Source organism: Chamaea fasciata, unplaced genomic scaffold (assembly GCF_029207755.1).
Source record: "Chamaea fasciata isolate MVZ Bird 193981 ecotype frontalis unplaced genomic scaffold, bChaFas1.0.hap1 SCAF_14, whole genome shotgun sequence".
Classification (NCBI taxonomy): Eukaryota; Metazoa; Chordata; class Aves; order Passeriformes; family Sylviidae; genus Chamaea; species Chamaea fasciata.
This window is the reverse complement of record NW_027094099.1, coordinates 14,539,043-14,565,386: the sequence shown is the minus strand read 5'-3', so window position 1 is coordinate 14,565,386 and position 26,344 is coordinate 14,539,043. Positions and strand designations below refer to the sequence as shown.

At 47.7% G+C, this 26,344-nt stretch overlaps 1 protein-coding gene across 2 annotated transcripts in view; it reads right to left on the bottom strand.

Annotated features, from left to right (window-relative positions):
* Nucleotides 1-2,246: 2,246 nt before the first annotated feature.
* Nucleotides 2,247-26,344, bottom strand: part of CHD2 (chromodomain helicase DNA binding protein 2) — a 54,601-nt gene continuing 30,503 nt past the window's right edge. For both annotated transcript variants that reach the window (XM_066196208.1, XM_066196207.1), the window contains 24 exons: nt 25,343-25,533; nt 24,143-24,331; nt 23,488-23,650; nt 22,963-23,115; nt 22,395-22,466; nt 21,155-21,304; nt 20,433-20,581; nt 19,820-19,916; nt 19,011-19,103; nt 18,348-18,521; nt 17,269-17,444; nt 15,779-15,820; nt 14,673-14,812; nt 13,807-13,945; nt 13,518-13,668; nt 12,119-12,241; nt 11,671-11,799; nt 10,794-10,934; nt 9,516-9,650; nt 8,239-8,417; nt 7,581-7,680; nt 6,884-7,100; nt 5,923-6,172; nt 2,247-5,777 (listed from right to left, as the gene is read on the bottom strand). In XM_066196208.1, the coding sequence (XP_066052305.1) occupies nt 5,444-5,777; nt 5,923-6,172; nt 6,884-7,100; nt 7,581-7,680; nt 8,239-8,417; nt 9,516-9,650; nt 10,794-10,934; nt 11,671-11,799; nt 12,119-12,241; nt 13,518-13,668; nt 13,807-13,945; nt 14,673-14,812; nt 15,779-15,820; nt 17,269-17,444; nt 18,348-18,521; nt 19,011-19,103; nt 19,820-19,916; nt 20,433-20,581; nt 21,155-21,304; nt 22,395-22,466; nt 22,963-23,115; nt 23,488-23,650; nt 24,143-24,331; nt 25,343-25,533 (3,687 nt within the window). In that variant the 3' untranslated portion in view covers nt 2,247-5,443. The remainder of the gene's footprint in view (nt 5,778-5,922; nt 6,173-6,883; nt 7,101-7,580; nt 7,681-8,238; nt 8,418-9,515; nt 9,651-10,793; nt 10,935-11,670; nt 11,800-12,118; nt 12,242-13,517; nt 13,669-13,806; nt 13,946-14,672; nt 14,813-15,778; nt 15,821-17,268; nt 17,445-18,347; nt 18,522-19,010; nt 19,104-19,819; nt 19,917-20,432; nt 20,582-21,154; nt 21,305-22,394; nt 22,467-22,962; nt 23,116-23,487; nt 23,651-24,142; nt 24,332-25,342; nt 25,534-26,344) is intronic.

Genomic DNA, 26,344 nt, shown 5'->3' with positions numbered 1-26,344 from the left:
AATAATAAACCATTGGAGCCTTGCCCCGCTGGGAGAGGAGATGGGGTCTGGTGGGTACCACCATCCTTCCCAGCAGATTGGGGTGTATATCCCGGTAACGGTAATTCCTCCTTTCCATGATCTTCCTTTTGTTGAGCAGCTCTCCTGTCCCAGCTGGGTTTGTTGCTGCCCTCTAATGAGGAAAAACGAAATTGCATTTTTTTCCCTAAAGTTTTCGGTTTTTGAAATCTGTAGGGATTCATTGTGGGGACAGGGAGATGCTGAGGGCAGGTGGGACACCCACACCAACTCAAAACACACATTATTTGGGTGAATCCATGCAGTGATACCCAGCCCCAGAGATGTGGTTGACATCTGGCCTTCCTTCAAAGCCCAGAGAACCGGCAGCGTTTGTAAGGAGCCAAATCCACTCCCTCTGCCACTCCTTACACCAGAGCTCAGGTTTAGCCAGATGAAATGGCTATGCCTGAAATGGCTAAACCTGAAGACTCACCTACAAAGTGCCCAGAGTGCAGGGGCCAGGGGTGTCCCTCATGACTGTTCTGCCAGGAGGTCACCAGTGGTCCGCTGCTGTCCAGCCTGGGACAGTGAGCAGGCAGCACCTGTGTGTTCCAGTGGGACCAAGTGCTGATGTGAGGGAATGGTGACCCCTGAAGCACAAGGATGCCCCGTCCCCATTAGGGGGACAAGGCAGCAAAGCATCCCCAGGAGTTGAGTGGGAAAGGCAGAGGCTGTGCAGGGACATTGGTGGTGGCAGTGGTGGCCCTGTGGCACCTGGGGGAGGTTCAAATTGCTCTCCAGACCATGTTCAGGGCTGGTGAGGGGGCAGCCCCTGGGGGATGCAGGGTCCCATCCCATCACTCTGTGATAGGCAACAGCTCAAGTGCCACCACCTGGGGCGTGGGGTGGGTTTCCAGCCCCACTTTGGCTCTGCCTGCCCTTCCCCTGGCCTTTGGCTCTGAGCTTCCCATCTGAGTGCTCGGGGTAAGCCAGGACCGCCTGTCCGGGAGCAGCTACAACTGCAGGAGGATGATGTTCACCAGAACCCCTTTTTGCCGGGAACCGGCTGCCCTCTAGAGGCTCTGCCCCACTGTAAAGCACAGCCCTGTCCCCTCACTGGGGGTCCTGCTCCCTGTGCCAGCACACGGCTTTGCATGGCCCCTGTCCTTATGGATGATACCTTCCTGTGGGACTGACCATACCTGCCTGCCATGGACAGGTGGGAAGGGGTCGTTTCCTCATCACTTTTGAGAAGGCTTTAGGATTGAACTGTTGTCAGTGTGGTGCTGTGGACATGGGTGTGCAGGGAGATGCCGGGCTGAGCTGTGCTAGGGAGACACCTGGCATCAGGGTGCCCACATCCTTACCTACCTGCTTAAATAATAATTTTTTAAAAATGGTCACTGGCCTCAGGTAGATTCGCCCAGGCACGTAACACTCAGCCCAGCTCCCTGCAGCCCCTGTGTCTCCCTGCAGCTGAGCCCCTCTCTCTGCTGAGCCCTATGGCTAACAGCCAGTCATTCTTTCCATTAGGAAATCCATTTTTCAAGAGCATATAACTCAGCTGTGAAATTTCACTCTTGGCTGAAACTTGGCTCCGCAGCAGAGAGACTGGGAAGGGCTGGACCCAGTGGCTGCAGGTGTGAAAAGTACTTTTCACAATGAGCTTTTATAACTTGGGATAAATTACTCCAATCCCTGCTCCGTGTCTTGCCCTGTGGGCCTCAGTGTGAGCAGTGGAGGGTAAAGACCAAACCAAAGCAGCCCCTAGATGCCATCACATCCCAGCTGGGGAGAGGCACATCCTGCCCAGGAGGGGCTGGGGACAGAGAGGAGAACTCACCCATGGAGCAGGAGCAACACTTCTAGACAAAGGGGAATTCTCCTCAGAAAAGGTAAGAAAAGAAATTCACACATCCGCAGAGATCCATAAAACGTGGAGGTGGGATAAACACGTAATCATCAGTATCATCCCAGTGAAATCCTGGTGGAGCTGGGTTAGAGAATGTACAGCTCCTTCTGATCAGCTGGAAATTCCCATCTGAAGAGGCTTCCAAGTCTCTGTCACCACAGACCGTGAAACTATGCAAAAACAGGCAAGCAGAACATGCTTATTCCTGCACAGCAAAAACATCCATGGTGGCGTGCCTGTGGCTGCCGGGAAAGGGCCCTGTCATCCCAAACCAGCCCCCAGACCTGCCATGGGAACCCCCCGGAGACACCACGCTGGGGCCCTTCTGAAAATCTCAGTAACACTTTTTAATATACAAGAATCAAAAGTACAGCAGTTTTACAATGTAGGAAAATTTCATACATACTATATAAACAACATATTTACATCAGAAATCACTAGGACAGTGGCATTTCTTTCACAAATATAAATTAATATTAATTACTGTTTTTAGTCAAGAGGTTTAAAAGTCCGTATTTTTACAGTAAGAGTCCTTCTCTCCCCAGAGGGGAGGCAGAGGTGGGGAGGAAACGGGTGAAAGCAGAATATTATTTTTGTGTGGATCACAAACCATTCACACAAGGGCTTCAGCACTCGGTTCCATGTCCATTTTGGCCGGGGCCATATTGCCTGTCCCCACAGCAGGTTTTGGTCTGCAGGATTTCCACCATGTGAACTCATAACTTTACACCATTTCCCAAGAGGTCAGGCTGAAAAACTCTTTTTTTTTTTTTTTTTTCTTTTTTTTTTAATTGAACCCCAGCAAGTTACTGCTTTTTCCTGCCAAGAGGCTGTAGGGAATCCTGCAGCTGCTTCAGAAGGAAGAGCTGTACCAGATGCTGACACAAACACCACAGGGAAGTTAATGGCTGTGGATGTGTCCCCTCTGATCCCACTCATGTCCCCATGTCTATGTTTGGTTATGGTCCCTATGCTGAGGGGACATAAAATGCATAAGTGTATGTGTGTGCTCAGGGAAGACCTTCTCCCAAATCTCCTCCAGCTTCACTAAAGCCAAACCCAGCAAAGACCCATCCACCATGAGTGGACATGGTGTGACTTCAACATCAGGCGAAAGTGACAGTGGGGACAGCTCTCCAGTGGATATGGGTAAAGCTTTTGCTGTTGCACAAGGAAATCCCAACCGACCTCGTGCCTAGAACCTGGGATAAGCAGAAACCCCCACATCTCGACACAGAGAATGCCTCTTGCTGGGGTCCAAAGTTTTCCTGCACCAACCCTAACACTGGGTGGCCAGTATTGCCTTTGCTACACGAGTATGGCACAAACTTCCCACCGTGACAGCACCGCACTGTGACAAAAAGAACAATTCTCTTTGCCCCTCCAAGGTTGCTCTCATTTTCACATTAAAAGCTAACACCTCTGAAAAGAAAGGACCTCTTTGTTGAATACCACAGCCTGCAATCACAGCTTAGTGGGAAACGCCACAGAAAGGTGCTCCCTCCACACCTCCCACCCCTCCGAGGGGGACTGTGGAAGACTTGCCTACACCTCGCCCTGCACAGGTAAACACAAGTGTAACACTTTATCAGGGCAGCAAGTGCCCCTAAGGAAACAAAACTGCCCTGAATTTGGTGGAAATCTCACAACATAAAAACAAAAGGGGAACAAAACACTTCCTGTGTGTCCCGTTAGAGCAGCGGGATTGGGAGGAGTGACGGCAGCAGATTTCCAGGGATACACTGCATGGAGGAGTATTAGTGTCAGTTTGCATGCGCCTTCCAAGGCACTGGCTGGAGTCAGGAAGCCAGCCCTGAACACCCATCTGTCCTCAGTCTTTTGGGGAAGGGACATCACAGCTTATTAGGGTCAAATACTGGCATCTTAATAGGAGGCCCAGCTTCTGTGCCCCACCAAAGAGGAGTCTGGAACAGCCTGGTCTTTAACACTGAGCAGCCCTAGACACCATGCTCAGGGCAGCCTGGCTCTTGGGAGATCATTGTGGTCTCCAGGGAACTCCAGCCTGAAAAAAATAATCACCCAAGGTGCTTCTGGCCAGCAGCATGTGCACAACCAACCCCTCTCACCACACCAGTGTTCAGGCCAAATGCTGGTTTGCACCAAATGCTGTGGTTTGAATACTTGGAGTGTTTGCCCTGAAGTCCACTGAGCTGGGCTGCACATTCCTCTTTCCTTTTTGCCATGCTGGGCTCTAAGACATTTGCTCCAAGGATATTTATGGATCAGTCCTGAATTCCTCATTCTCTCCCTGCTCACTGAGGTGCTAAGTCCTCAGGTTTATTTCCAATTTAGACAAACAAAAGGTCTGTAAGTGCAGGTACTTTTAGCTATTCAGGGTCACTGCTGACTGCTGGAGAGGTGGCAGGAAGGTGACCATTCCCTGAACAGTGATCTCTCCACTGGATTCCTATTTCACTTTGTTCTACCATCCCTTATCCTTCAGTTACAGTAAAGGTTTGTGATCACTGCTTTGTGAAGCACAGAGAGAAGTGATTTGCCCAGAGACCAGAGACTTTAGTGGCAGGAAGATTAGGAGTTCCAGGATCCCCAGAGCCATCTTTTGATCCTGCACCTCCCAGCCAGCATGTGTTAGATCCTGGACCACCCAAGCTGCCCATGCCAGAAGAGAAGAGCTTTGTTATGAATTCCTGAGCCCTGTCCACTGGGAAATACTGTTCTCACCCCAATTTCTTTCCTGCTGGTTAGAAGTGAACTAATCCTTTGCTAAGGAAGTGGACCTTTTTTTTCCCATATCCCAGCTCCCGCTTACCCCCAGAGTCAAGATTTGCCAGTTCCAGCTCTGGAGATGGGAGGAAGATTCCCCCCACCTCTTCTGTTGCAGGAGACACAAGAGCAATCAAAGCAGAGCCAGTTTCTTGAAATGGATAAAGACATGGAAATGATAACAAGGCCAGGAAAGTGATGGATTGTCACCAGCATGGCTTGCATGGCTTCAGCTCCTTTGGAGTCATTCTGCAGGGACATCAAGTCCCTCTTTCAACCAAGTTTGGCTGCTGAGGGACTTTTCTGTCCCTCCTTAAATATATCCTCCCATTGCTCCATGCTGGTGACACACAAATCCCAGCCCAACCAGTTTATCCCCAACCCCAAAGCAGCATCTGTCATATAACACCAAGTCAGAGCAGGCACACGGCCTTCTGCACCAGCCTAAGCAGCACTGATCTGCCTTCTTCTTCTGAGGAAACACTGGCTGGGGAAAATTCCCTTGGGTCCATTGGACTGAGGAAAACAAAAACAAAACAAAGAACGAGGCAGCAGGGATGGTTCCATGACAGAACAGTTCAATGGTAAAAAAATGGGGAAAGGAAATGGGAATCTAAACCAGAATCAAGAACTAGGGAAAATCTTCCTCCACCCACTCCCCCAAAATCCTCCTTGACCCAGCCAGATGATAGCAGCATGTTCAGAGTTTCTCGTTGCTGGCTTGGAGAAAGCCACCGTCGCACCAATCCCAGTATTTCAGACGTGCGCTTCCCCCTCTCAGTCACTTTACGCTTTTCGAATGTTCCAGTTATAATCTGGATTGTTTTTCTGTTCCAATGACCTATCCAGAGGTGACCTGTGATCAAGAGGTGACTTGGAATCGTGGGGGGATTTCTGAGAGGGGGGCGAGCGAGGGTCCGACACCGCAGGGTGAGAAGGAGGGAGGGGCTGTTTGTAATCTCCCAGTTTGTCTGTGTGGAAGGACCGGTAGTGGTCCGAAGGTCCTTGGCCGTGGTAGCCCATGGGCGGCCTGTGGTCAGACATCCGCCGGAAATCCTGCTGGTGGTAGTTCTGAGGCCTGAAGTCGTCGGACCGTCGACGTTTGGAATCGTGGTGGTGCCTGTGGAGAGAAAAGGGGACGGAGATCAGCTCCCCAGACCCGGCCTCTGTGGTCAGCTGTCCTCACAAACACCCCCCAGCCCAGCCCAGCCCAGCCCAGCCCAGCCCAGCCCAGCCCAGCCGAGGGGAATCAATCAATCAATCACCTGTCGTAGTAGTCCCGGTGGCCCCTGTGGTCTCGGTCGCTGTTGTACTGCTCGTAGGGCCTCTTGCGGGACAGGTTGTTTGGTCGGTAGTTCCCGGAGCTCCGGTGGGGATCCCCCCGCGACCGCCGGTCCCCGTAGTGGTGGTCCTTGTACCAGTGCTGCTCGTACTGGTGGTGCCGCTCCCCACCCCACATCTGGTTGCTGTTGCCGCCGTAGTTGAACTTTCGGTCCCTCTGCCAGTCTCCTCGGTCTGCCATGAGCAAAGAGCACCTCTGAGTGCCTCTCATGCTTTAAGCACATTTACTTCCCTGAATTCTCCAAGAAATTATAGCTACTGATGCCCCTTTAACTTTCTCCTCCCTTAACTATGTGGGCCCCATTTTACTGTGGGAACTGACAGTGGTCAGAACATGGATTCTTAGGCTCCAGGCAGTGCCCTGAGGCCTGTGGGAAAGGCCTCTCTCATTCTGGCCTGGGAAAACATAAGGAGGAACCCAAAACAGTCTTGTAGATACCATGCTCCTGACACCTGGTGTTTTTCCAACTTGTTTACTGGTAGAGATGTTTACAAAAAGGTGGTGCCCTAAAGGATCAATCATATTCATTGTACTGAGACACTGTATAAAAAGAATCTGTCCTTCAATAAACTTTGCTATAAGCCCTCTGAAGAAATCGGAGTTCTACGTGTTGTTACATGAGCCGTCCTGAACCGTAACAATATTTTATTCTTTTAATTTCTTTATCACTATTTCTTTATCACCCTCACAAATCTTATCCTGTCCCATTCTCACATTCTTTTCCTCACTACATCACCACGTTTTCTAGCCCAGCAGTAAGTGCAGTGGTAGTGTATGTTCTATCCCATCACCTTTAAACCTGAGCAGTCACAAATCCGAGAAGGATTTGTGTGCAGGAGCATTAGGTCAGAAGGGAAGGGTTCTCCTGGCTTGTCAGTGCTCACCTGTGTTGCTGAAATGTCTCTTGTTTGGATGGCCATAGTTGTCCCGTGGGTGCCCGTGCATCTGCTGCTGGGTGTGGGAAGGGGGCATGTGGATCTTCTGGGAATGAGGATTGTGAGGCACGTGGGACTGGGACATCACGGAATCGCGGCTGGAGCCTGAGGGCTCCGGGCGGAACGGCTTCTTCATGCTGGACATGTCCTCCTTCTTCTTCTGCTCCTGCAAGAGGGAACAGAGGGATACAGCTCAGCTGCTCTCCCATCAAAAGATCAGGACTGTGAGCAATGGCCTTGTCTGCCAGGCTCTGGATTTTCCTGCCTCTTTGAGGACTTGGTGAGCCAACTCTGCTCAAGAACGGCACAAACGTGGTGGAGGACAGGCGTGGTTTGGCAGCTCTGCTTTCTACACCTGATCTCTACAGGGCAGCATGCCCGGGCTTTTCACTCCACAGGGCAACTGAGCATCACATGCCACACCAAACAGTGCTTTTGCTTGGTCACAACAGCCAGGACAAAGTGACCAGAAATGCCACATGAAGAAGAAGGCAAAAGCAATCTGACTGCTTAGATGTTGAGAAAAATCACACACTGCCAACAACAACAACAAAGAACACCCATGGTAAGAGGAAGAAAGAATTGGCATTTCCAGTGCAGTAACTTTTAAGGACAGAAATCAAAGGGAAAGCACTTCAGCTCTCACCTCCTCTTCCTGTGATCTTTTCTTATGAGCCATCTTGTAGAGTTTGTGTAGTTTTCTGGCATCAAATTCTGTGAATTTTGACACAAATATCCATAGGTTCCTAGAAGGACATTAACATTTTCTGTTAAGTGCTACAGCAGCAGTTTAATTGCCAATGGCTTCCAAACCAACATCAAATTCATTCTACCCTCTCTGGAGAAGAGTCTCAGCTCAGGACAGGATGACCAGGAGGGCTGGAACCACATTCTTCAAAGTAAAATAAAGATGTTTGCAGTGGTTTATGTGATTTAGCTTTGAAATCAATTTTAATGAAACCAGGACAACTTGAAGACAAAACACTTGCCTGGGACTGGTCATGGAAGACCATCCCTGGAAATGTCCAAAGCTCAGGCTGAATAGAGCTCTGGGCAACCTGGTCTAGTGAACTGTGTCCCTGCCTATGGCAGGGGGTTGGGAACTGGGTTATTTTTGAGGTCCCTCCCAACCCAAACCATTCCATGACTCTGTGATTCTGTAGACTGAGTGGACCAGAAAACAGAAGATTTCATGGTTTAAGTAAGAGGCAAATGGCACATTCATCCACAAAAAAACCAGCAGCCTCTGAACTACCATCTCAAAATATCCTAGGCCAGCTAAGGAAAACCAAATGACCCCTCACCTTCTCCATAGCTTGATGTGATCCTGGTCAGTGTAGGCTTTAAGGCACTCAGAGATGCGGTCACCGATTTTTAGGAGGCAGTTGCGTGTGTGCTCCAGCTGTTCTTGAACTGTCAGTCCCTTATCAGGCTTATCAAGTTGCTTCAGTGCTTTTTTGACTGGTCTCATCCTTTCCTTGCACTTGAAAGAGCAATAGAGAGGAGAAAGTGATTAATTTGGCAGAGGGCTCTACACCATTGCCCTGTTAATCGAAAAGAAGCTTGTTTAGCTTTATCTGGCCATTAGGCAAGGAGAAATCAGCTATAAAATAGCAAATGGTTAGACAAGCTGCAGACAATAATCAGCAAAAGACAAGAGTCCCCCCACTCTCCACTGCCCCTGCCTTTTAGGGGGGAACAATTTGCTTTGCAAGCAGTAACCACTCATGGTCTGCCCCTGCATAGATCCCGGGGCAGGCAGGGAAGTTTATCCAAGCCTCCACACACTGAACCAGCCACCCCAACTGAAAGACTGCTCAACTCAATCCTGTCCAATCCCATCTTTGGTCACTTTAACGCTTGCTTTTACCAAAACTGGCAGATATGAGATGAAAGCACCACATTTTTTTCAGCCTGGGCACATCAACACTTTGCACAGATAGGAAATCAGACAGGTTTTTTGACTGACTGCCTGGATCTTTTGAGCATCACAGAAGGAAAGTTAAAGAAAAAGACAAAAAACCCCACAGGACCTGCAGCAAATACAGAGATTTGCATTGAGAGAACTGCTTTAAAGAAGTGGTATTTCAGCCAAGGAGAATCTGCCATGACAACTTTTACTGGAAGGCAATTTTTACAATGAGCCTTGTGGGCATGTTTATTGTGAGAGCATTTACACAGCTCCACATCTCCTACAAGGTCACCCTCAAAACTCTCCTGCGTTTCCTTGCCTGAAAGAGCTTCAGTTGCTCATTGGCTTCTGCAGGAGAGGGAATGTAAGGCTGCAGGGTCTTCTGTAACCCAGGGCTGCCAGCTGAGCAGTGGGAAGTCAGCAGCTGAAGCAGAGAGCCCTTGTGCATGCTCTGCTGACAGGCTACCAGCTGGCAGCACTGGTGGGCAGCTCTTGTCCAGGGTTGTCCTGCCCTGCTCTCAGATCAGCCAGAGGAAACCCCAGTGGGGCACAAGGAGGAGGTTCACACCCCAACACCTAAAACAAGTCCTTGGATGACATCTGAGCAAACCTTGGCCGCCTCTCTGGGTTCTTGGCACTGCCCTCCTGTTTGCTGAGGAAAATACTCACTATGCTGAATGTTTCTTGGTCCAGATCATCATCCTCATCTTCTCCAATGGGGATTGGCTCACTCCCTGCTGTGATGTGGACGGGACCTTGTGATCTCTTCCCTTTGCTTCCAGATTTGGCCTCACCACCTTTAGGCTTCACAAGGACAAATTACACACATCATTGCCATGAGCCAGAATGGAGGATCCCAAGTGACCCAACTAACAACCTCCACACTATTGTTACTGGCAGTTGCTAAACCTGGGCATAGTTCCTACAGCTTTCCTCCCAAAATCTCCAACTGTTGAGCTGCAATGGTTCGGTTTAGCTTTACATCATCCCTGAGGGAGCAGGGGAAAATCAGAGCCAACAGTTTGGACACAAATACAATATTCACACTCACGGGGAGAAACCAATGTTGAACACCTGGAAGAAAGGTTAAAATAAAGAGTGTCTCTGCCTTGCAAAGGACAGTGCTCAGGGTAGCCTCATGTCTACACAGATCTTCAGCTTTATGTGATATCACTAGTTCTCAAATCACGGCCTGCTCATGTACACTTTTACCTATATTACTTATTTGCAGTCAAAGCTGTACCAAAAATCATTGGAAAGCAAACTTTCCCCTACACAGGCAACAAAACTTCTTCATTTGCACTTATGACCTCAGTGTCAAAACACACTGGGCATGCAGTACATACCTGTTCCTTGGACAGGTACTTCAGGTCATTATTATGGAAGCTTTTACCCCCCCCCTTCCAATTTGCACCCAGCCTCAGGGCAGTTGTACCCAAAATTCAAAAGACATTTGAGTCTCCAGCATACCAGTGATGTTGAAACACTCATTCTGTTGAGTCCTGAACAGTGACAATGACAACTTACAGTCTTGATGGTGTGGACACTTGGGTCATTTGGGTGAGTTTAAATTAAAGGGGAATACAGACAAGGAGCTGCCAGCCCTGTGATAAATCACAGCTGGGTAGAACTTTGATCTGAGTGCTCCAGGCTCTTTTCCTGGTCTTCCTTAACATCAGCTCTGTGGCCATATCCATGTCACAGGGACAGCTGTACTTTAAAGGCAGTCTGACAAAATCTCTTCTGTTTTGGTCACATTCCATGGAGCTTTAGGACATTCTGCCTTTTTCTACTTTCTGTGGCAATTCAGAAGGGCTGAAAAAAGGATACCCCTTCACCCCACCTCACTGATGTCTCTTCACACAGGGCCTTTAATGAATCCTAAATCTTACAGTTTGTCCTGCTCAGGGATTGCCCTATCAAGCTGCTCCTGAAAGTACCACATACCTTCTCTTTCTTGTCTTTTGTCTTCTTTTTCTCTTTATCGCTTTCCTTTTCTTTCTTAGAGGATGTCTGCTTTTCCTTGTTCTCTTTGTTCTCTTTCTTCTTCTGTTTCTTTTTTACTGGGCTCTTGTCCAAGCCATCCTCCTGGAACATCAGTCACAGCACAAAGTTGGAGTCCCTCACCCTCACCTTTTTTTTTCCATAAAACATCCTTAAAACACAGGCAACTTTTGAGGTCCACCCAGATTTACCCTCACACCTCCTTAAGCAGACAGTGAGCCCTGCTCAAGCAGCTGCCATCCCCCCAAATGTGACAAAAGGGTATGAAAACCAGGCCAGCCCCACTCTGTGACAAGCTGGCAAGCTGCAGAGCAGCCCTGCTCTCCTGTGCCAGCTGCGCTCCAGAACACTCAGCCCCTGAGGTAGATACTGATCAGCACATGAACAAAAACCCTCAGACTACAAGCCAAACCACTCACAGACTGAACGTTTTCTAAGCAACAGGATGACCTTGGTAAACTCCAGCTTCACCACAGACTGACGTGCTCAAAAGGAGAGAGAAACAATTTTCTTTCTCTCCTTTATAAGGGCAACAGGTTTTGTCCTGAGACCACCTTTCCCCTGAGTCAATATGTGGATGTTTGTGGCCATTCTGCGATGCCCCAAATCCCTGACCTACAAGAACAGGTGGGAAAGGTCCTTCTTTCACACCAACAGCTCTTTGGGTGGTTTTGTGAGTTTGCCAGTCCTGTGGGAATTTGCTCTTAGTGCCTCTGACTCCAGGGGGCTTTGCTGGGAATGCTTCCCAAGGTGGGTTTGGGCCCTAACAGCACAACCCAAGGAAACCTGGAAAAGCCACAATTCACCCAGGCTGACTCACCTTGACTTCACCTTCTTCTGACTGGTTGTCTGAGTGCCGAGGAGAGGAGAGTTCATTCCCATGCTCATCTTTGACTTTGGGAGCCTTGTTCTCTTTCTTTACTCGTGGTTTCCTCTTCTTTAGCTTGCCCTGGTAAAAACATAGAACAAGTCAAGGAAAGCAAATAGCTACAGCTACATCCTGGGGACATTTCCCATCTCCTGAACATCGTGCAAACAGCTGCAGGCTGGCAGGAAGTCTGAGAGCCCAAATCCTTCAGTAAGAGCAGTAATTACCTTCTCCTTATTAATTATAATTTAAATGAGAAATATCACAATGCAATCAGACAATAGACAAGTCTGTATTCCTTCACATAAATGATGTCTGGTGACCTGGGAACACAGGGTGTCTCCTGCCATCAGCCAACCACTCCCCCTGAAACCCTCAGAATCAAGCAGCCACATCTCACCTCTTCCCCATCTTTCATGTTTTCTTTCTTATCCAGATCTTTTTTCAGCAGTTTCAGTAGATAATCAACTCGGGTCTGGAGCTGTTTTCCCTGAGGTTTCTTATCTGTCTCAACAGGTAGGATCTTTGATAAAGCAGAAAAAAAAATACACATACCCATTTGCACAAAGCTTGACAAAAGATTTACACATTAGCAGCAGCCCTTTCAGGCCCAGCAAAGGGCAGCAGATGCTGCACTTTCTGGGGGAACAAAAAGGTTCAAACCTTCCTTCCCTCTCAGACTGTCCCTGTCTGGCTAAAGGCAAAGCTCCTAGCAAGCAAGCATCCCTCCCCTTGGAATCCTGCAAAAGGTAAAGGATCCCAAGGCTTGCTAAGCCTTCCAAGCTTGCTAAGTTCTCTTGAAGGAAAAAAAATCCTTTAGAAGTTACATTTGGGACCTCGAGTTGCAAAACTGAGTCCACTGGCCTTGACACATCAGATTTGTGACAGCTTGGTCACAACAGCCCAGTCACTCTGGTAACCTGAGACATTGTTACAGCAGGGGCACAGATGAACAATTTTTAGTGGAAAACAAGGCTGAAAGGTGACACTTTGTGGAGGAAATATCTCAGCTTGCCAGCTAGGTTTGCTTCATACTTCACTAGAAAATGGGTGGCGTGTCTCAGGCAGCTGTTTCCATTGCAAAATGCCTTTCTGAGCTCCACACATGGAGGGTTCTCAGGCAGAGCCTGATCTTTGCTAGAAGCACCAGCAGGGATGTCACAGGAATGCTGCATGCTGGCAGCAAAGCTGCTGTGGAGATTCCCAGTGCTCCTCAGCCCTGTGCTGCACTTTCCACACTCTTTCCACCACACTGACACAACGTATGGTGGATTATTTTTAACCCAGATCATTTCAGCATGGTGCCTGTAAACTGTTCTTGTGGGGATGACTGAGGAACAGAGGAGCTAGATGGAGGCTTTCCAGCTGGCTGTGCTGCCATTCCCAGTCATGTAACCATACCCTCAAAGCTAACACAGACCAGCCTTGACATGAGCAGTGTCAAATCTGTGAAAAATTATTTCCACTCAGAAATTCACACTCAGTTTCTTGTGAGATGCTCAAGGAAACATCAAGTCACAGCCTCTTCTATCCTGTGCATGGAACCACACATGTCAGCACTGCCATTTTCTGCCAGCATCATTTCAGTGTGGTTCACCTGGTACTGCCCACCAAACGACACAACTCTGCTTTCCATTGAGCATGCAACATTCCATGAAGGTCACTGTTTTCTTCATTATTATTTATCATGATTTTTGGAGTAGTTACAAACATAAACATCTGTTTCTGGAGTAAATGAGGCATGTTTGCTATGAGCACTGCAAATGGTCCCAATGGAAGCACCAAGCAAAGCAACCTACCTTATCAGATAACTTCAACTCCGGATCTGTTTTAATTAGCTCCCAGTTTCCATAACCATGCTCGTAAATTCCCACTAACAAGCGAGAATCCTCCTCCACTCCCCAGTCTACATCAAAATGAGCAGCTTTGACACGGCACGTCAGGCGGTACCTAAAGGCATTTCAAACACGAGCTACTTTTAATGCTGTGGAGGATAAAGCAAATCCACACATCCAGGCTATTCTCTTTCCACTACAAAATCCAAATTCCCTGAGCCTCTTTCTGCATTGCCTACTTAGCCAAACTCACTTCTTCCTTTCCTCTGGGTCCGAGGGAATGGATTTGTGCAGCATTTCAAACTCCTCTTCATGCTGGATGATGGATTTCACATTGACTTGGACACCAGAAATCTTGATGGTAGGACCTCGTCTCTTTCCAGGTCCTTTTCCTGCTCAGCAATAAAACACAGCAATTAAGAGAATCCTTACAGAAGGAATTGTCTCTGTAAAACGGTTTCACAGACAGTGATCAAGACCTTGCCTGCAACGTCTTATTTAAACATAAGGCCCAAAAGGTAAGATTTCTTCCACTATCTCACTTAGATCTGCAATTTAAACACCTCCCAGAATCATTTTCTTAAAAATACTTCTAAGTATGCTGGAGCTGTTGATTCTGCAGTCCTGGTCAGCTGCAACAGGCAGAGACCCAGCAGGAAATCCATCCCTGACTCTGTATGTCCAAACAAACAGCAAAGAACAGCCAGACAGAGAGTGGGTGGTGATTCCAGCTCCAGGAATCGCTAACTGTGGATCCAGCTTTATTGTGGAGTACACAGCACCAATATGATTTCCAGCCCCAGGATCAGTTAAAACAAGACCTGCTTTGCTTTGTGGCCCAGCATTTAAAAAGCTGGTCACTTCAGCTTCACGACAAAAACTCATGTCCAGCAGAAGCTGACAGACCCAGGTGGCACTGTCCAGTCTGAGCAGAAAGCTCAGGGGCTCCTCTCTGGGTAAGGGCTGCCTGGCAGAGATGGGGTGGTTTAAGCATGTTCTTGTCCATTTCTTCTAAGTCACAGTGTGGACTCCCTGTCCAGCACGGGAATGGCTTCCTCACCAGCTCCATGGAACACTCCTAAAACCATCCTAACAGCAGCACACAACCCCCTTGCCTACCTTCTGCTGGGTTTTCCTTCAGCTGCTCCTCATATTCCTGCATTGCTGACACACAGCTGTTGTGGATGAGCTCCCCTAACCGCTTCAGGTCAGCCACCGACTTATCCACCAGCTCAGCATCCCGGGCAATGCACTCCAGCCTGGGAAACAGGGAGTTTCGTGTTTGATACAGCATATCTCCTCTCAATCACTTCCTAGTCAATTGTTTCACAGCGCTGTACAAATACGAATGTATGAAACATGCACGAGTTGAGTTCGTGCAGGAAACAACCCAGGTTTTGTCCTTGTTTTTGGCCTAACAGCTGCAGTGCAGATGTAGAAAAACTGATCCAATCCTTTGGATTTTTTTTTACTGAAGCAAAGGTGAGAACTGCCTATGTTGGGGACAACAGGGACCCTCTGTGACTGTCCCGTATTCCCTCAGGCTTTTTCAGTTCCACATTAATTCCATTTGATGGTCCAGAGCTGCCATCTGCTGTCCCTTTTGCCTGCCTGAAGTCAGTAACACCAAGACTCACACGCAAGCCTTGTGTTTCATGCCAGAAGAGTAGAACCAGCTGAAAAAGCACTGAATTTCTCCTACAATACGTTCAGGGAACTCTGCCTCAGCCCTGACACCTTTCCAGAGCCAGCACAGGGCTGGGGCTCTGCAGATCCACGTTCAAGGATGGTGCCTCTCTTTGTTTCCCTTCAGGAGGGACAGAGGATGGAAAGATGCTCCAAATTCAGTCCTGAGGCTAACGTGCATAGAGAAGCTTGGCCAGTATTTTGGGTAGCATTTGCTGTTCTGACAGCTGCTCCCTCTGCTTTCTGGGCAGAGTGGGAAGGCCCCAAGGGCTGGACTGTGCCAGCAGGACACTGTTGTGTCACAGCCTGGCACCATGACTGCTCCAGCTGGTTTATAGCCAGCATCCGTCAGTGCCCATCAACAGAGACACCAGGGACTGTACAGCAGAGCTTGGGGTCTGATGGCAGGACAGAAAGGCTTGTGCTGCCTGCGGAGGTTGTGTCAAACACCCAGAGCAATGTGTGCCTGGCTGTGCTCAGAAGTACAATGTGCCTCCATGATTCATTCCCCTCTGGAGCAGGGCCAGCTTGGGACTCACCGTTCAAGAGGCAATCCAAACTTCTTGTAAGCCTTGATAAACCTAAGGAGAAAAAAAAATCAAAACCCCCTAAAATAACTGCCATAAAAAGTAGGTCCAATATCAAAAAATATACTTGAATTTATTAATTACAGCCTGTCACATTATCACCCTTGCATTCTCCACTGATCAGCTCAGCATCCCTCAGCACTGGGAAGCCTCATCCATTAGCCCCCACAAAGAGTTTTGTGACCTTGGCTGAAGAAGAACATAACATTATTATGAATGTTGAATGTTTGACAGATGAGAAAAAAAAAAAAGAGGAGAGTGGTAACTGTAGGGCAGAAAAAAAAAAATAGAAGAAAGCATTGGCTTACACCACGTTGGTAATTATTAACTTCATTTCTCCAGGAAGAAAAGAGGCATTAAATCAATGTCATTAGTAATTTTAAAGCTCGGGCAACCCATCACAGAAGAGACAAATGTGGCTCAATCCATCACAGAGGTTTGCAGATGAGGTTTGCTATTTATTTTCTTGTCTTATTTTTATTGTGAAAATCCCTGCTGTGGCTAACACAACTTTAGGGCAAGAGTTGCTGCAATCAAAAATTGCCTTGAGCTGGGAGTAGACACAATGGCTACAACTACAGGTTATTTTAAAAATCAATTCATTTTTTGCCTTCTATTGTTCATTTTGTATTCTTTCAGCCTCTTTCTGCTACATCACAATAACCTAAATGGCTGTTACATTGCATATTGTAACATGTTCTTCCTGCTCTATGGTTTCAAGATGGTTATGGGGCAGCTATCACAGCCCAAAAACTCTGATATCTCCTGCTTAAAAATACACCAGCTCAGAGACAGAAAGAGTTAAGGAAAGCTCATAACCCCTTCTCTTCCATCTTTGGCTGAACATCTGGGCAGAGCTGTAAGACAAAGATCTCTGGGAAAGACTCAAGAATTAGAAGACAGGAGAAGAAAACAATGTTCTAAAATTCAGTCCCCAGCTGACATCAGAGACTGACACACAACCACTGGGATCAACAGGGCCAGTCTCTTCTCATGAGGTCATTTTGCCAGAGCCTGCCTTTCACTGAGAGCTTAAATCAGCAGGATGACTGCCAGAAAAATGTCAGGAAGGCCAGAGGCCTTGGCTTGTCCAGCTCTGCAGCTCATGGCACCTAAGACCTCACATGTTATTTGACATTAGCTCAATCCACTTGGCCCACAAAGGGCAGTTACAGCACAGATTAATTTTAGGAAGGTACCATCTTCACTATAGCCTGACTAAAGACAATCTAAGTCCATTTTGCCCTGACCTGAATGTTAAGGTCATCAGCTGGGATGAAACTGAATTATATAAAGGTGCAGAAGCTGTGCCAGTGAACCAGCTCAGCCTAGCCGCTGACGTGCTTACAGGCGAACACATCCTGGATTAATCTGGGATTTTCTCCACCTGCATGGGATTTCTATATTTGTTTTCTGAACTGTCTCTTGTGCCCAGCACTGACCTCCTGATTTCAGCATCAGTAAATCCTTCCACAGTGTCTTTTCTGACACTCCGAGGGCGTCCCCTGCGCTTCGGTCTCTTCTCATCGTCGGTGTCGTCAGTCTCACTTTCTGATCCAGATGATCTCTGGAGCCTTCTCTTGGTCTCTGCATCAGATTCACTGTCATTTGTCTGAGCCTGCACGTACCAGAGGAACAGCAGTACAGTTAACAACTGCTAGTCTAATCAGCTAACAACTTTTTCTGTCCCTCTGTGCACTGGCACTATTCCACGGACTGTAAAACACCTGAGCATCCATTCCTGGATATGCAGGAGCCCGTGTGACCAACCCAGAGAGGCTGCACACCCTTGCAGTTCCCAGCTGGCTGAGGCTGTGGTGGCCATCCGCTTTCCACAGCCCCCAGTTTCACAGCTGCATTTTGATCTGCTAAGAGATGTTAAAATATTGATTTCCATGGGTTTTTGCCACAGTCCTTTAGTCTATTTGGAAAACCAGGACACCTTAGAAATTAATCTGGATTCATCCAACATGAATTATCCTTCTCTGTGTTTTTCATGTCAATGCTTTTCCCCAGCTCACCCCAGAGAACAGTTCTAACCCCTTAAAGTCCCACATCCCAGCAGAGCATCCTTGCACAGTCATCTTTTGGATTGGGGTAGATCCCATTACCTAAAGAAGTACTTGGGAAGTCACCATCTCTTTTGCTCCTCAGGATCCAGATTTAGGCAAGAGCGACCCAGGGAGCTACAGAGCCCAAGGAAAAGAGACAGCCAAAAAATGACAAAATCTGCAGCAAAATCCAATACAATTGGATACTTTGGTGGTCACTACAGATTCTTTTTATTTAGTCTGCTAAGGTGAGATGAGCTGCATCAAGTCCAGTCAGGGCCCTCATGCTGCATCCCAAACCATTGGTCCAATGCACAGTGCCAACAAGAGGTCACTGTGCTACCTCTGTGCTTTATTCCCAACCAACTTTGGAGGAGGGAAAGATGCTCAGATGACAAGGAGGCTTCCCCTGAGCATTCTCTTTGCCAGCTCTCTCCTCCAGCCTCTCATCCCCTCAAGATGGGCTGTACCTTTTTAGTTGAGCTCCGGATTCGAGGCAGCATGTAGATTTCCTCCAATTCTTTCTGCCTTTCTTCCTCCTCCACCTTTTTCCTCTGTTCTTCTGGAATGATATCATCCCAGTCTTTCTGGGACCGTTCATCCAGCTCTGTCTCTTCCTCCTCCATGGTTGCAAAGTTGGCAACCTTTTACAAGCAAAGGAGAAGTTTTAGCAAGTCCCTCCCCTGGCAGGAACACCCCAGAGCTGTCTGCTAAACCTCCACTTCTTCTCCATAGGAATTCTGCCAACACTTCCATAACTACTTTATAATTGATCCCTATGTCACTACATTCCTGGCTCCTTGCCATGTCTTTGGACTAACAGCTTTTGAGGAAGTACGTGCAGTTTAAGAAGTACTGCTGAGTATTTGTAAATTATTGGGTTTGTTTCCAAATTTGGTAAATTCTGCCTTTTTATTCACAGCCTCCAAAACCACTTTCTTGAAATTAAATTAATACCTCCTTTAGGGGGGCTGGGACTGGATGATCTGTAAGTTCCCTTCCAACCCAAACCATTCTGTGATTCAGTGATGTCCCTGAGGTGCTCCTGCCTCTGTTCCTGACCTCACCACCACAGCAGGGTGTGGGGAGCCACATTCCCACAGCCCACTGCAGAGCCTGGGGGAGTCCCATACCTTGAACTGTGAGAGCAGCTCGTCGGTGGCACTGGTGGACACCTCATTCTCCCGCGTTTCAGCCAGACGCAGAATCTCATCGATGTCCATCTCCTGCCAGCCAGGGAGAAGGAGGGATAAAGCGGAGGGTGCCGGGCACAGCAGGGAGTAAGAGGCTTTGAGGACAGACTCGTGTGCTGATATGAGCTAAATAAAGTGCAAATATCTGCAGGGTGTCATCCCAGCGGGCAGAGATGAACTGTCTCAAGTGGTACAAGGAAGTACAAATAAGGTGACAGAACAGAAGGACCATCAAGGCTGAACAGTGGGGAAAATTTCCAGGCAGTGAGATGTATGAAGTGTAGGCTGTGTTCCCTGGGGGGAAGCTCTGCTGCTTGGGCCATTAAGAGAATTGGTCAAAACACTCAATGCTAAACTGTCAAGCAATGTTGCACTGAGGCAGGACAGAGAGACCTGTTCACTCCACTGTGCTGACTCCTGCCTCGCTCAGAACCACCAAAAAAGGATGCTGAGCAAGTGCTCAGAAGAGGCAGGGAGAAGAGCCTTCAGTAGGCTCTGCTGTCACTAGCAAATAATTCTCAGGAGGCAAGGGACTTCCTCGGTGACCATTACTATTTAACCCCCAACAACCAGGCTCTCCTCAACCCTTGATCAACCCCTGTTTTCAACTTCTCCAGACTCCCGCATGTCCTATTCACCAACCTGCTCTCATGCACAGAGCAAGAACAAAGCAGGAGCAAACACACACAGTCCCTCTTGCAGACCTGCAAAGCACTACAAACTGCTGTGTGATTTCAGTTTCAAACTACCTGAGGCTCTGACTCTTCCCCTTCAAGTTCCTTGAAAAGATCTTCAGCTCCAAACTTCAAAATAGCTGTCAGCTCCTCTTTGTTGAAGGGGTTTGAGCTGTAAGAACAAGAGAAAGAAAAGGTGTTTTGAGCTGTTCAGTCAGAACTGCTACAGCACAAAACCATAGCAGTGTTTTTCCTAGTTGAAGCAAGGAGTACGTTTTCTACCCAGCACTATATAAAGCTTTGTTATTAATCTCTTTCCTGCTCTAGCACAGACAAAGACTGTAATGGGAACCACCTCCATCTACTGGGGGAAATGAAGAGAATCTGAGGTCACTGCCAAAATACAGCTGTTCCACAGCGAGGTTCCCTCAGACCAGGATGATCTCTGGGTGGAAGACAGAAACAAAAACAAGGAATGACCTAAAACTGGATTTAAATTTCTGACCATCTTTATCCTACGTGTCCAAACGAATGGCTGCAGAAGCCAAATCAGTCAGCAATGGAAGCTGCCATTATTTATTAGCCTTCTGCCCTGTACCATATCAAATAAATATTGGGAAATGCCAGCAGGTGAAGCTGGTTATGCCATGTGTTGCAGACACTTCTGCCTCCTGACACAGTCACGTACTTGGATCTCCCAGAGTTGTTGTCCAGGACAGTCCGGCCAGTGGTGTCCATACGCTGGATAACCAAATGATCCAGCACCATTTTCTTCTTGGCTCTCTCAATGATCTCCTCCTCCACTGTCCCCTTGGTGACCAGGCGGTAAATATTCACCTGAGAGGCAAAAAGAGAACACAGCTATTTCCTGGACAGGCTCTGCTGACACAACAATGCATCCCTCAGCTGTTTTCACTGGGCTGCAGACATTGTCTCTTCATGTGCTTTTTCAGAAGGAAAACAAGCACATTCTCTCTGTATCTCAGGAGATCCAGTTAAAATCAGGATGGTTAACATGGATCCTGTAGTGTGCCTAAGCAGAGAGTAGAAATCTTCTGAAACACTCTAAATTCAAACTAGCTTTTCACATATCTAATAACTCCTAGTAAAGGTGGATGTTCTACTTTTTCAAATTTTTCAGGGCAAGAAAGAACACAGTCCACTAGGACTAGGCTGAGAAGTGCAATGCCATGGGTTGGGTTCTGGGTTTGCTCAATACCAACAGAAAGACTTGGCACCTAGCAGATCCGGGCTGGTTTTTTGTCTCGTACTTTTGAAATGAGAGCAGCACTCTCTGGAGCAAGGACTGGGACAAAAAGCCCATGTTTTCAGAAGCTTTGGTGAGGTGAGAGGATGTTTAGATGCACACACTGAAGCCACAGTGAAAACAACCCAGGCAGCTCTTCTGACCTGCTTCTTTTGTCCAATCCGATGGGCTCGGGCCTGAGCCTGAAGATCATTTTGGGGGTTCCAGTCCGAGTCAAAGATAACAACAGTATCAGCAGAGGCCAAATTAATTCCCAGCCCTCCAGCTCGTGTTGACAACAAGAAACAGAAGTCCTGGGAAGGAAAAAATAAAAAAGCATCCATGAGTTAACCAGCTTGTAACTGTGGGCATAAAACAGCAATGGTGACTCAAAAGCTGTAAAAGGAAATGGAGGGAAGGCTTTGTTGCACTCATGCTTCTTAAAGCAGAAAAATTATTTCCTTCCCAGAAACCCTGTTCATGCAGCCTGGGTAGCACGAGTCTTAAAGCCCAGACCCAGGTGAGGCTGTGCTGGCCCAGGTGAAGGCTGTGCTACTCCAGGCATGAATCAACACGGGAGAGCAGCACAAGGAAAAGGCACCTTGGAGTTACTTCTGAAGGTCAGACCGCGTTGCCCACCAGACTCCTACAAAGGCAGCAGGCAAACACTTGCTTTTTGTTGCCTGAATCCTGTTAGGAGTGAGATTAGCAATGAACAGATTGTGTCAGGTTAGAGCCAAGATGCCTGAGCCCCCATGGATGACCTCAGGACAGGGAAAAGGGCAGATTCTATGGGCATTCTTGCTCCTTCCCATCTCACACTTCCTTTTGTTAACTTTCCTACAACCACGATCTCTCACAATTCCTGTGTGAGCCAAGAATTCCACTCCAGCCCAGGCTTATGGAGTGAGGAAAGGTATTTCTCACAGCTGGGCTGACTGACACAAAAACAAGTGTCTTGCACCAGTCACTGTGAGTCAGCAAGCCCAGATGAGAGGTTTCAGACGCCCTCTCCTATTACACTGGAGACTTTCACCTCCAGCACCAGACTTCACTGCCTGCCAACACTTAAAATCCTTCTTTTGTCTCTCTCATTTCATATTCAAAACCAGCTTTAGACAGGAATCACTCAGCAACCATCTCGTTCTCCAGACCAATAGGGAGAGAATTGCTAAATTTTGGCTCTTCCCAGCCTCTTCAGGACTTTCTGGAAATGTGACTTGCAGCCCTGCTCCTTGGATGTAAGAGATTTAAAATAAGCAACTCGGCTGGTTGCAAACCCTGCCATATCCATGTCTTTAAAAGTACCTGGGGTCCTGTTAAAAGAACTGAACTCAACTAATCCCCTGTGGTCAGTCACAAGCTGTGGCTCAGCCACAAACCCTGTGCCCAGGACTGCAGTACCTCGGAGCCGTCGGCGTTGAAGTGATCCAGCGCCTGCTTTCGGATCTCCCCCTTGATTGAGCCGTCCAAGCGCTGCAAAAATCAACAATAATGATAAAAGAAAGAAGGTAAAGGAGCCCTGAGGGACTGCTGCACCCGAGTGCTGTCAGCCCTACAGCCCCCTTTGCTGCCTGCAGCATTTAATTGTTAAAAATAGCCACCAATTAAAAATAACTGCACTGCCTCAGCTGTGTCACAAGGGCTGGGGGATGCTCAGGGAACAGGCACAGAGCGGGTGACACCACAGCTCCCGTTACAGCCTCCCAGCCAGGCTCTCTGTGCTCACTGTCCTCAGGGTTTATCACATGACACAGCCCAAAGCAGGGGCCTGTCAGAGGAGTTTTGCAGAGATGGGGCCACACTGAAATGAAGGGACATCCCAGTTCCCTCCAGTAAGTGCCACCTGTAATCCCAGCACCTGTAATCCCCAACCTCTGGGGAACTCAGTGACTCTCATTGCTCAAGCTCCCTCCACTTTTTCCCACACTTTTGAAGGGACCTCACTGATTTCCATGCTGATGTTTCTCACCTGAAAAGGGTAGTGTTTGATAGTCAGGTACTCTGCCAAGATGTCCAGCATCCTCACCATCTGGGAGAAGATCAGCACTCTGTTGCCTCTCTCCCGCAGCCTGGTCAGCAGCTTGTCCAAGAGAATCAGCTTTCCACTGCTCCTGATCAAAGACTGAAGAAATAACCATCATTTCCAATCTTACCCTTATGTACATCCCACAGAGACCTGCACAGATCTGCTCCTTTTGGGGTCGTTCATCTCTTGTACATCTCTAATCTAATCATCTGGATTTACACAGCAGAGCCCACACACACAATGAATCACACAAGATAGATCTTACACTGCCCACAGCTCCTGCTCTAGAAGGCCATAAACTGTTACCTACAGTGGAAGTGGAGAGCTGGGGGTTCAAATGGCTTAGCTGTGAGAACTATTTTTAAAGAAGAAGCCACAGAAGCTAAAGCTTCACCAGATATTATTTTGTTGGGAGGACAAAAGAATGAAATTTAAGGAAAAAAGGTGGTGACCAAGGATACCACTCACCTGCAGGGTCTCAAGGCCATTCTCTCTCTCGTTTTCCTCAGGAGGTTTGATAAGGTAGCAATGGTTGCAGCACTTTTTCAATTCCATCACAATATTCAGGAAACCAGATGTGCTTCCCCTTGTTCCCTTTGAAAGAGCTTTGTAGTTTCTTGTCAAGATCCACCTGCAGGCAGGAAAATTAAAGTCCAGATCATTACTCAGCGCAGAGCAGAGTCTTGGAGGAACAAAACCTTCAGGAACAGCTCGTTCAGGCATCAATCTACTTCCCTCCCTCCATCTCTCCTCACTTCTCTTAAAGGATGCTCTTTCCTCTCTAAGAACCTTGACCTTTCCTATTGATGTTATCACAGTTTAACATTGAACAGCATCCCAACTTTGTGCATATTGTCACTCTTATCCAGGAAAGACATAACCTCTGTCTCACAAAACTGGCCAGTTGAACTGTATCACTCTACAAAAACATCTTCCAGAAGGAAAGATATCAACTACCCTACCTCATATTTCCACTGGGAAGCTCCCAGTACTGCAGGTGATGGTGTCACATTGCACTCTGAGGGCTCCAGTATGCACAGAACACTGGAGCACATTGCCAAAGGCCCACAGAAAGATGTGCCCGTTTCTTTTGGCACTCCCAGTAACTTATTCAGTGACTCACTTGTAATACTGCTTCTGCAGAGCAGACATTTCCACCCGGAGGATCTGCTCCACTTTGGCTGGCAAAGATTTCTCCACATCCTTCTTCACTCTGCGCAGGAGAAATGGCTCCAGGACTTTGTGAAGGCTCTGGTAGCCATTCTCTCTGCCTTTCCCGTGATCCTCCTCAAAATCCTCCCAGAACTCAAACCTGCCAACAGAGAGGGGAAGTAGGCAAGGAGTCAGAATAGCTCTTGTCTTATGGCACCAAACAGCATCTCTTGGACACACTCCTGCTGCACCACAAGACAGGAGACCAGCAATTTAATGGAAACACAGTGGGAGATATCAGATTCCCTCTTCTCTAGTTAACTGAACAGATTGGTGGCAAAGCTAGAAAATCTCTGGGCTTAGACATCTTCCTAACATCTTACAGTTGAGCTCCACACTGACTCCCAAGACCCAAAATCCCAAGTCTCCCACTATTTTACTCTGTTGGCATTTACCTGGCAGCAGTTTCTGAACTTTCCTTGGTGCCTCCCCCAGGCACAGCATTGACAACTGGACTGTTTTACCCTGCTCTGAAGGCTCTTTTGGGATTGCTGTTTCCTTTGACAGCTCCTTTGAAATGTGGAGATCTGCTCTCCTCCTCTTGGGAGACCTCAAGCCTCTCCTTCACTCTTTCTGTGATCCAACAAAAAGAATTTGGGGGACAGCTCTTCTTGCAGTCAAACATAATTTCAGTAAGCTTTGGGGTATGCCTGCCTTAGCCTTAGAGATGCCCATAGCTCATTTTCTTTTAAAGAAAACAAAACAATTGTTACACTGTGGACATACAATCAGCCAGACAGCACCCCCAGAGCTGCCACGAAATGGTTGGCAGAGGTGCCTGAACCACAGTGTACTGGAAACCCCAGAAATGGCTGAAATGATTGCTTAAAACAAGTTTAGCTTTTTAGAGATGGCTGGAAGACAGCAGACAGATTTGAAAGGCTTGTATCAGGTTTCCCCATTCAGTTTGCTGCCAGAAATACTCCTTGTGTCAGTTATTTAACCTTTGATTTTCCCCACTAATGTCTGTTCTCCTAGTATTGCTGTCACACCACTGAGTTTAAGTCAGGGATTTAATTCAGGGATTTCTGCCATTCTGAAGTCCATTGAGCCTATTTAACAGACAAGAATGGACAGAGACATTTCTTGGAAGGCCTGAAAGGAGACTCACTTCTCTGGCATGATGAAGTGCAGCAGGGACCAGAGCTCCTTGAGTGAGTTTTGAAGCGGAGTGCCCGTGATCAGCAGCCTGTGGTTGGACTTGAAATCAATCAATGTTTTGTACAGCAAGGAGTCGTCATTTTTCAACCGATGGGCTTCGTCCACGCCCAGAAAGGCCCAGTTAATGCTCCCCAAAACAGTCTGCCAGAAGAGAAGGAAAAAACACAGGCACTGAGGAGATGCTGGGTCAGACAGGTCCCACCACCTTGCAGATGTGTCTCTCTCCAAGGTCAGGAAGCCCTGTTGTGTGTGCTGTCCAGGGTGCCCTGACCCAGCCCTGAGGCTGGACCCTCACAGGATTTTCTTGCTAACAGATTTGGGGAGCAGGGTGCCTTCCCAGAAAGGAAAAGGTGAAAATCAGCTATGCTGTACAACACTCCTGCTGTATCTCAATAATCCTGCAGCAAGTACACCTATCCTAGTCCTCCTTTGCTTCATCCAGAAAGCACAGTCTTTCCCTAGTTCTTTATTTCCCCCTTTTTCCATGCCCTTGGGGCCCTGGGTCCTACTGGAGCAAGAACAGGAGAGCAGATGAACAAGCCTAAAAATTTCAGAGAGTCTTGATTATAATTTTTTTTTCTCCTTTTTTAAGCTTTTTTTTTTTCCTGCTAGGACTCAGTAATACACTGACAGAGCCAATAATATTTCCTAAACAGACAGATTTCATGCAGATGTAAAAATGCAAACACTGTTAACACTGTGGCCAGAGGTTCAGTGTAATGTTTTGTCGTCGTAACAAGCCTAAATTAAACCAGGTAAAAATCCAGGTTGCTGGACCTGACAGATGTCTTATATGTAAAAAGAATAGCACAGCTGTGCAGTACAAGAGCGAAGACACTGTAAAATGTGTCCCACATTCCCATATTTGCTTGCATTACTGGGAAGGAAAAGCAAATGGTGGCTGTGATTCTTCATCACCACAGAGGGAAGAGGTGAATCCCACTAGCTGAGA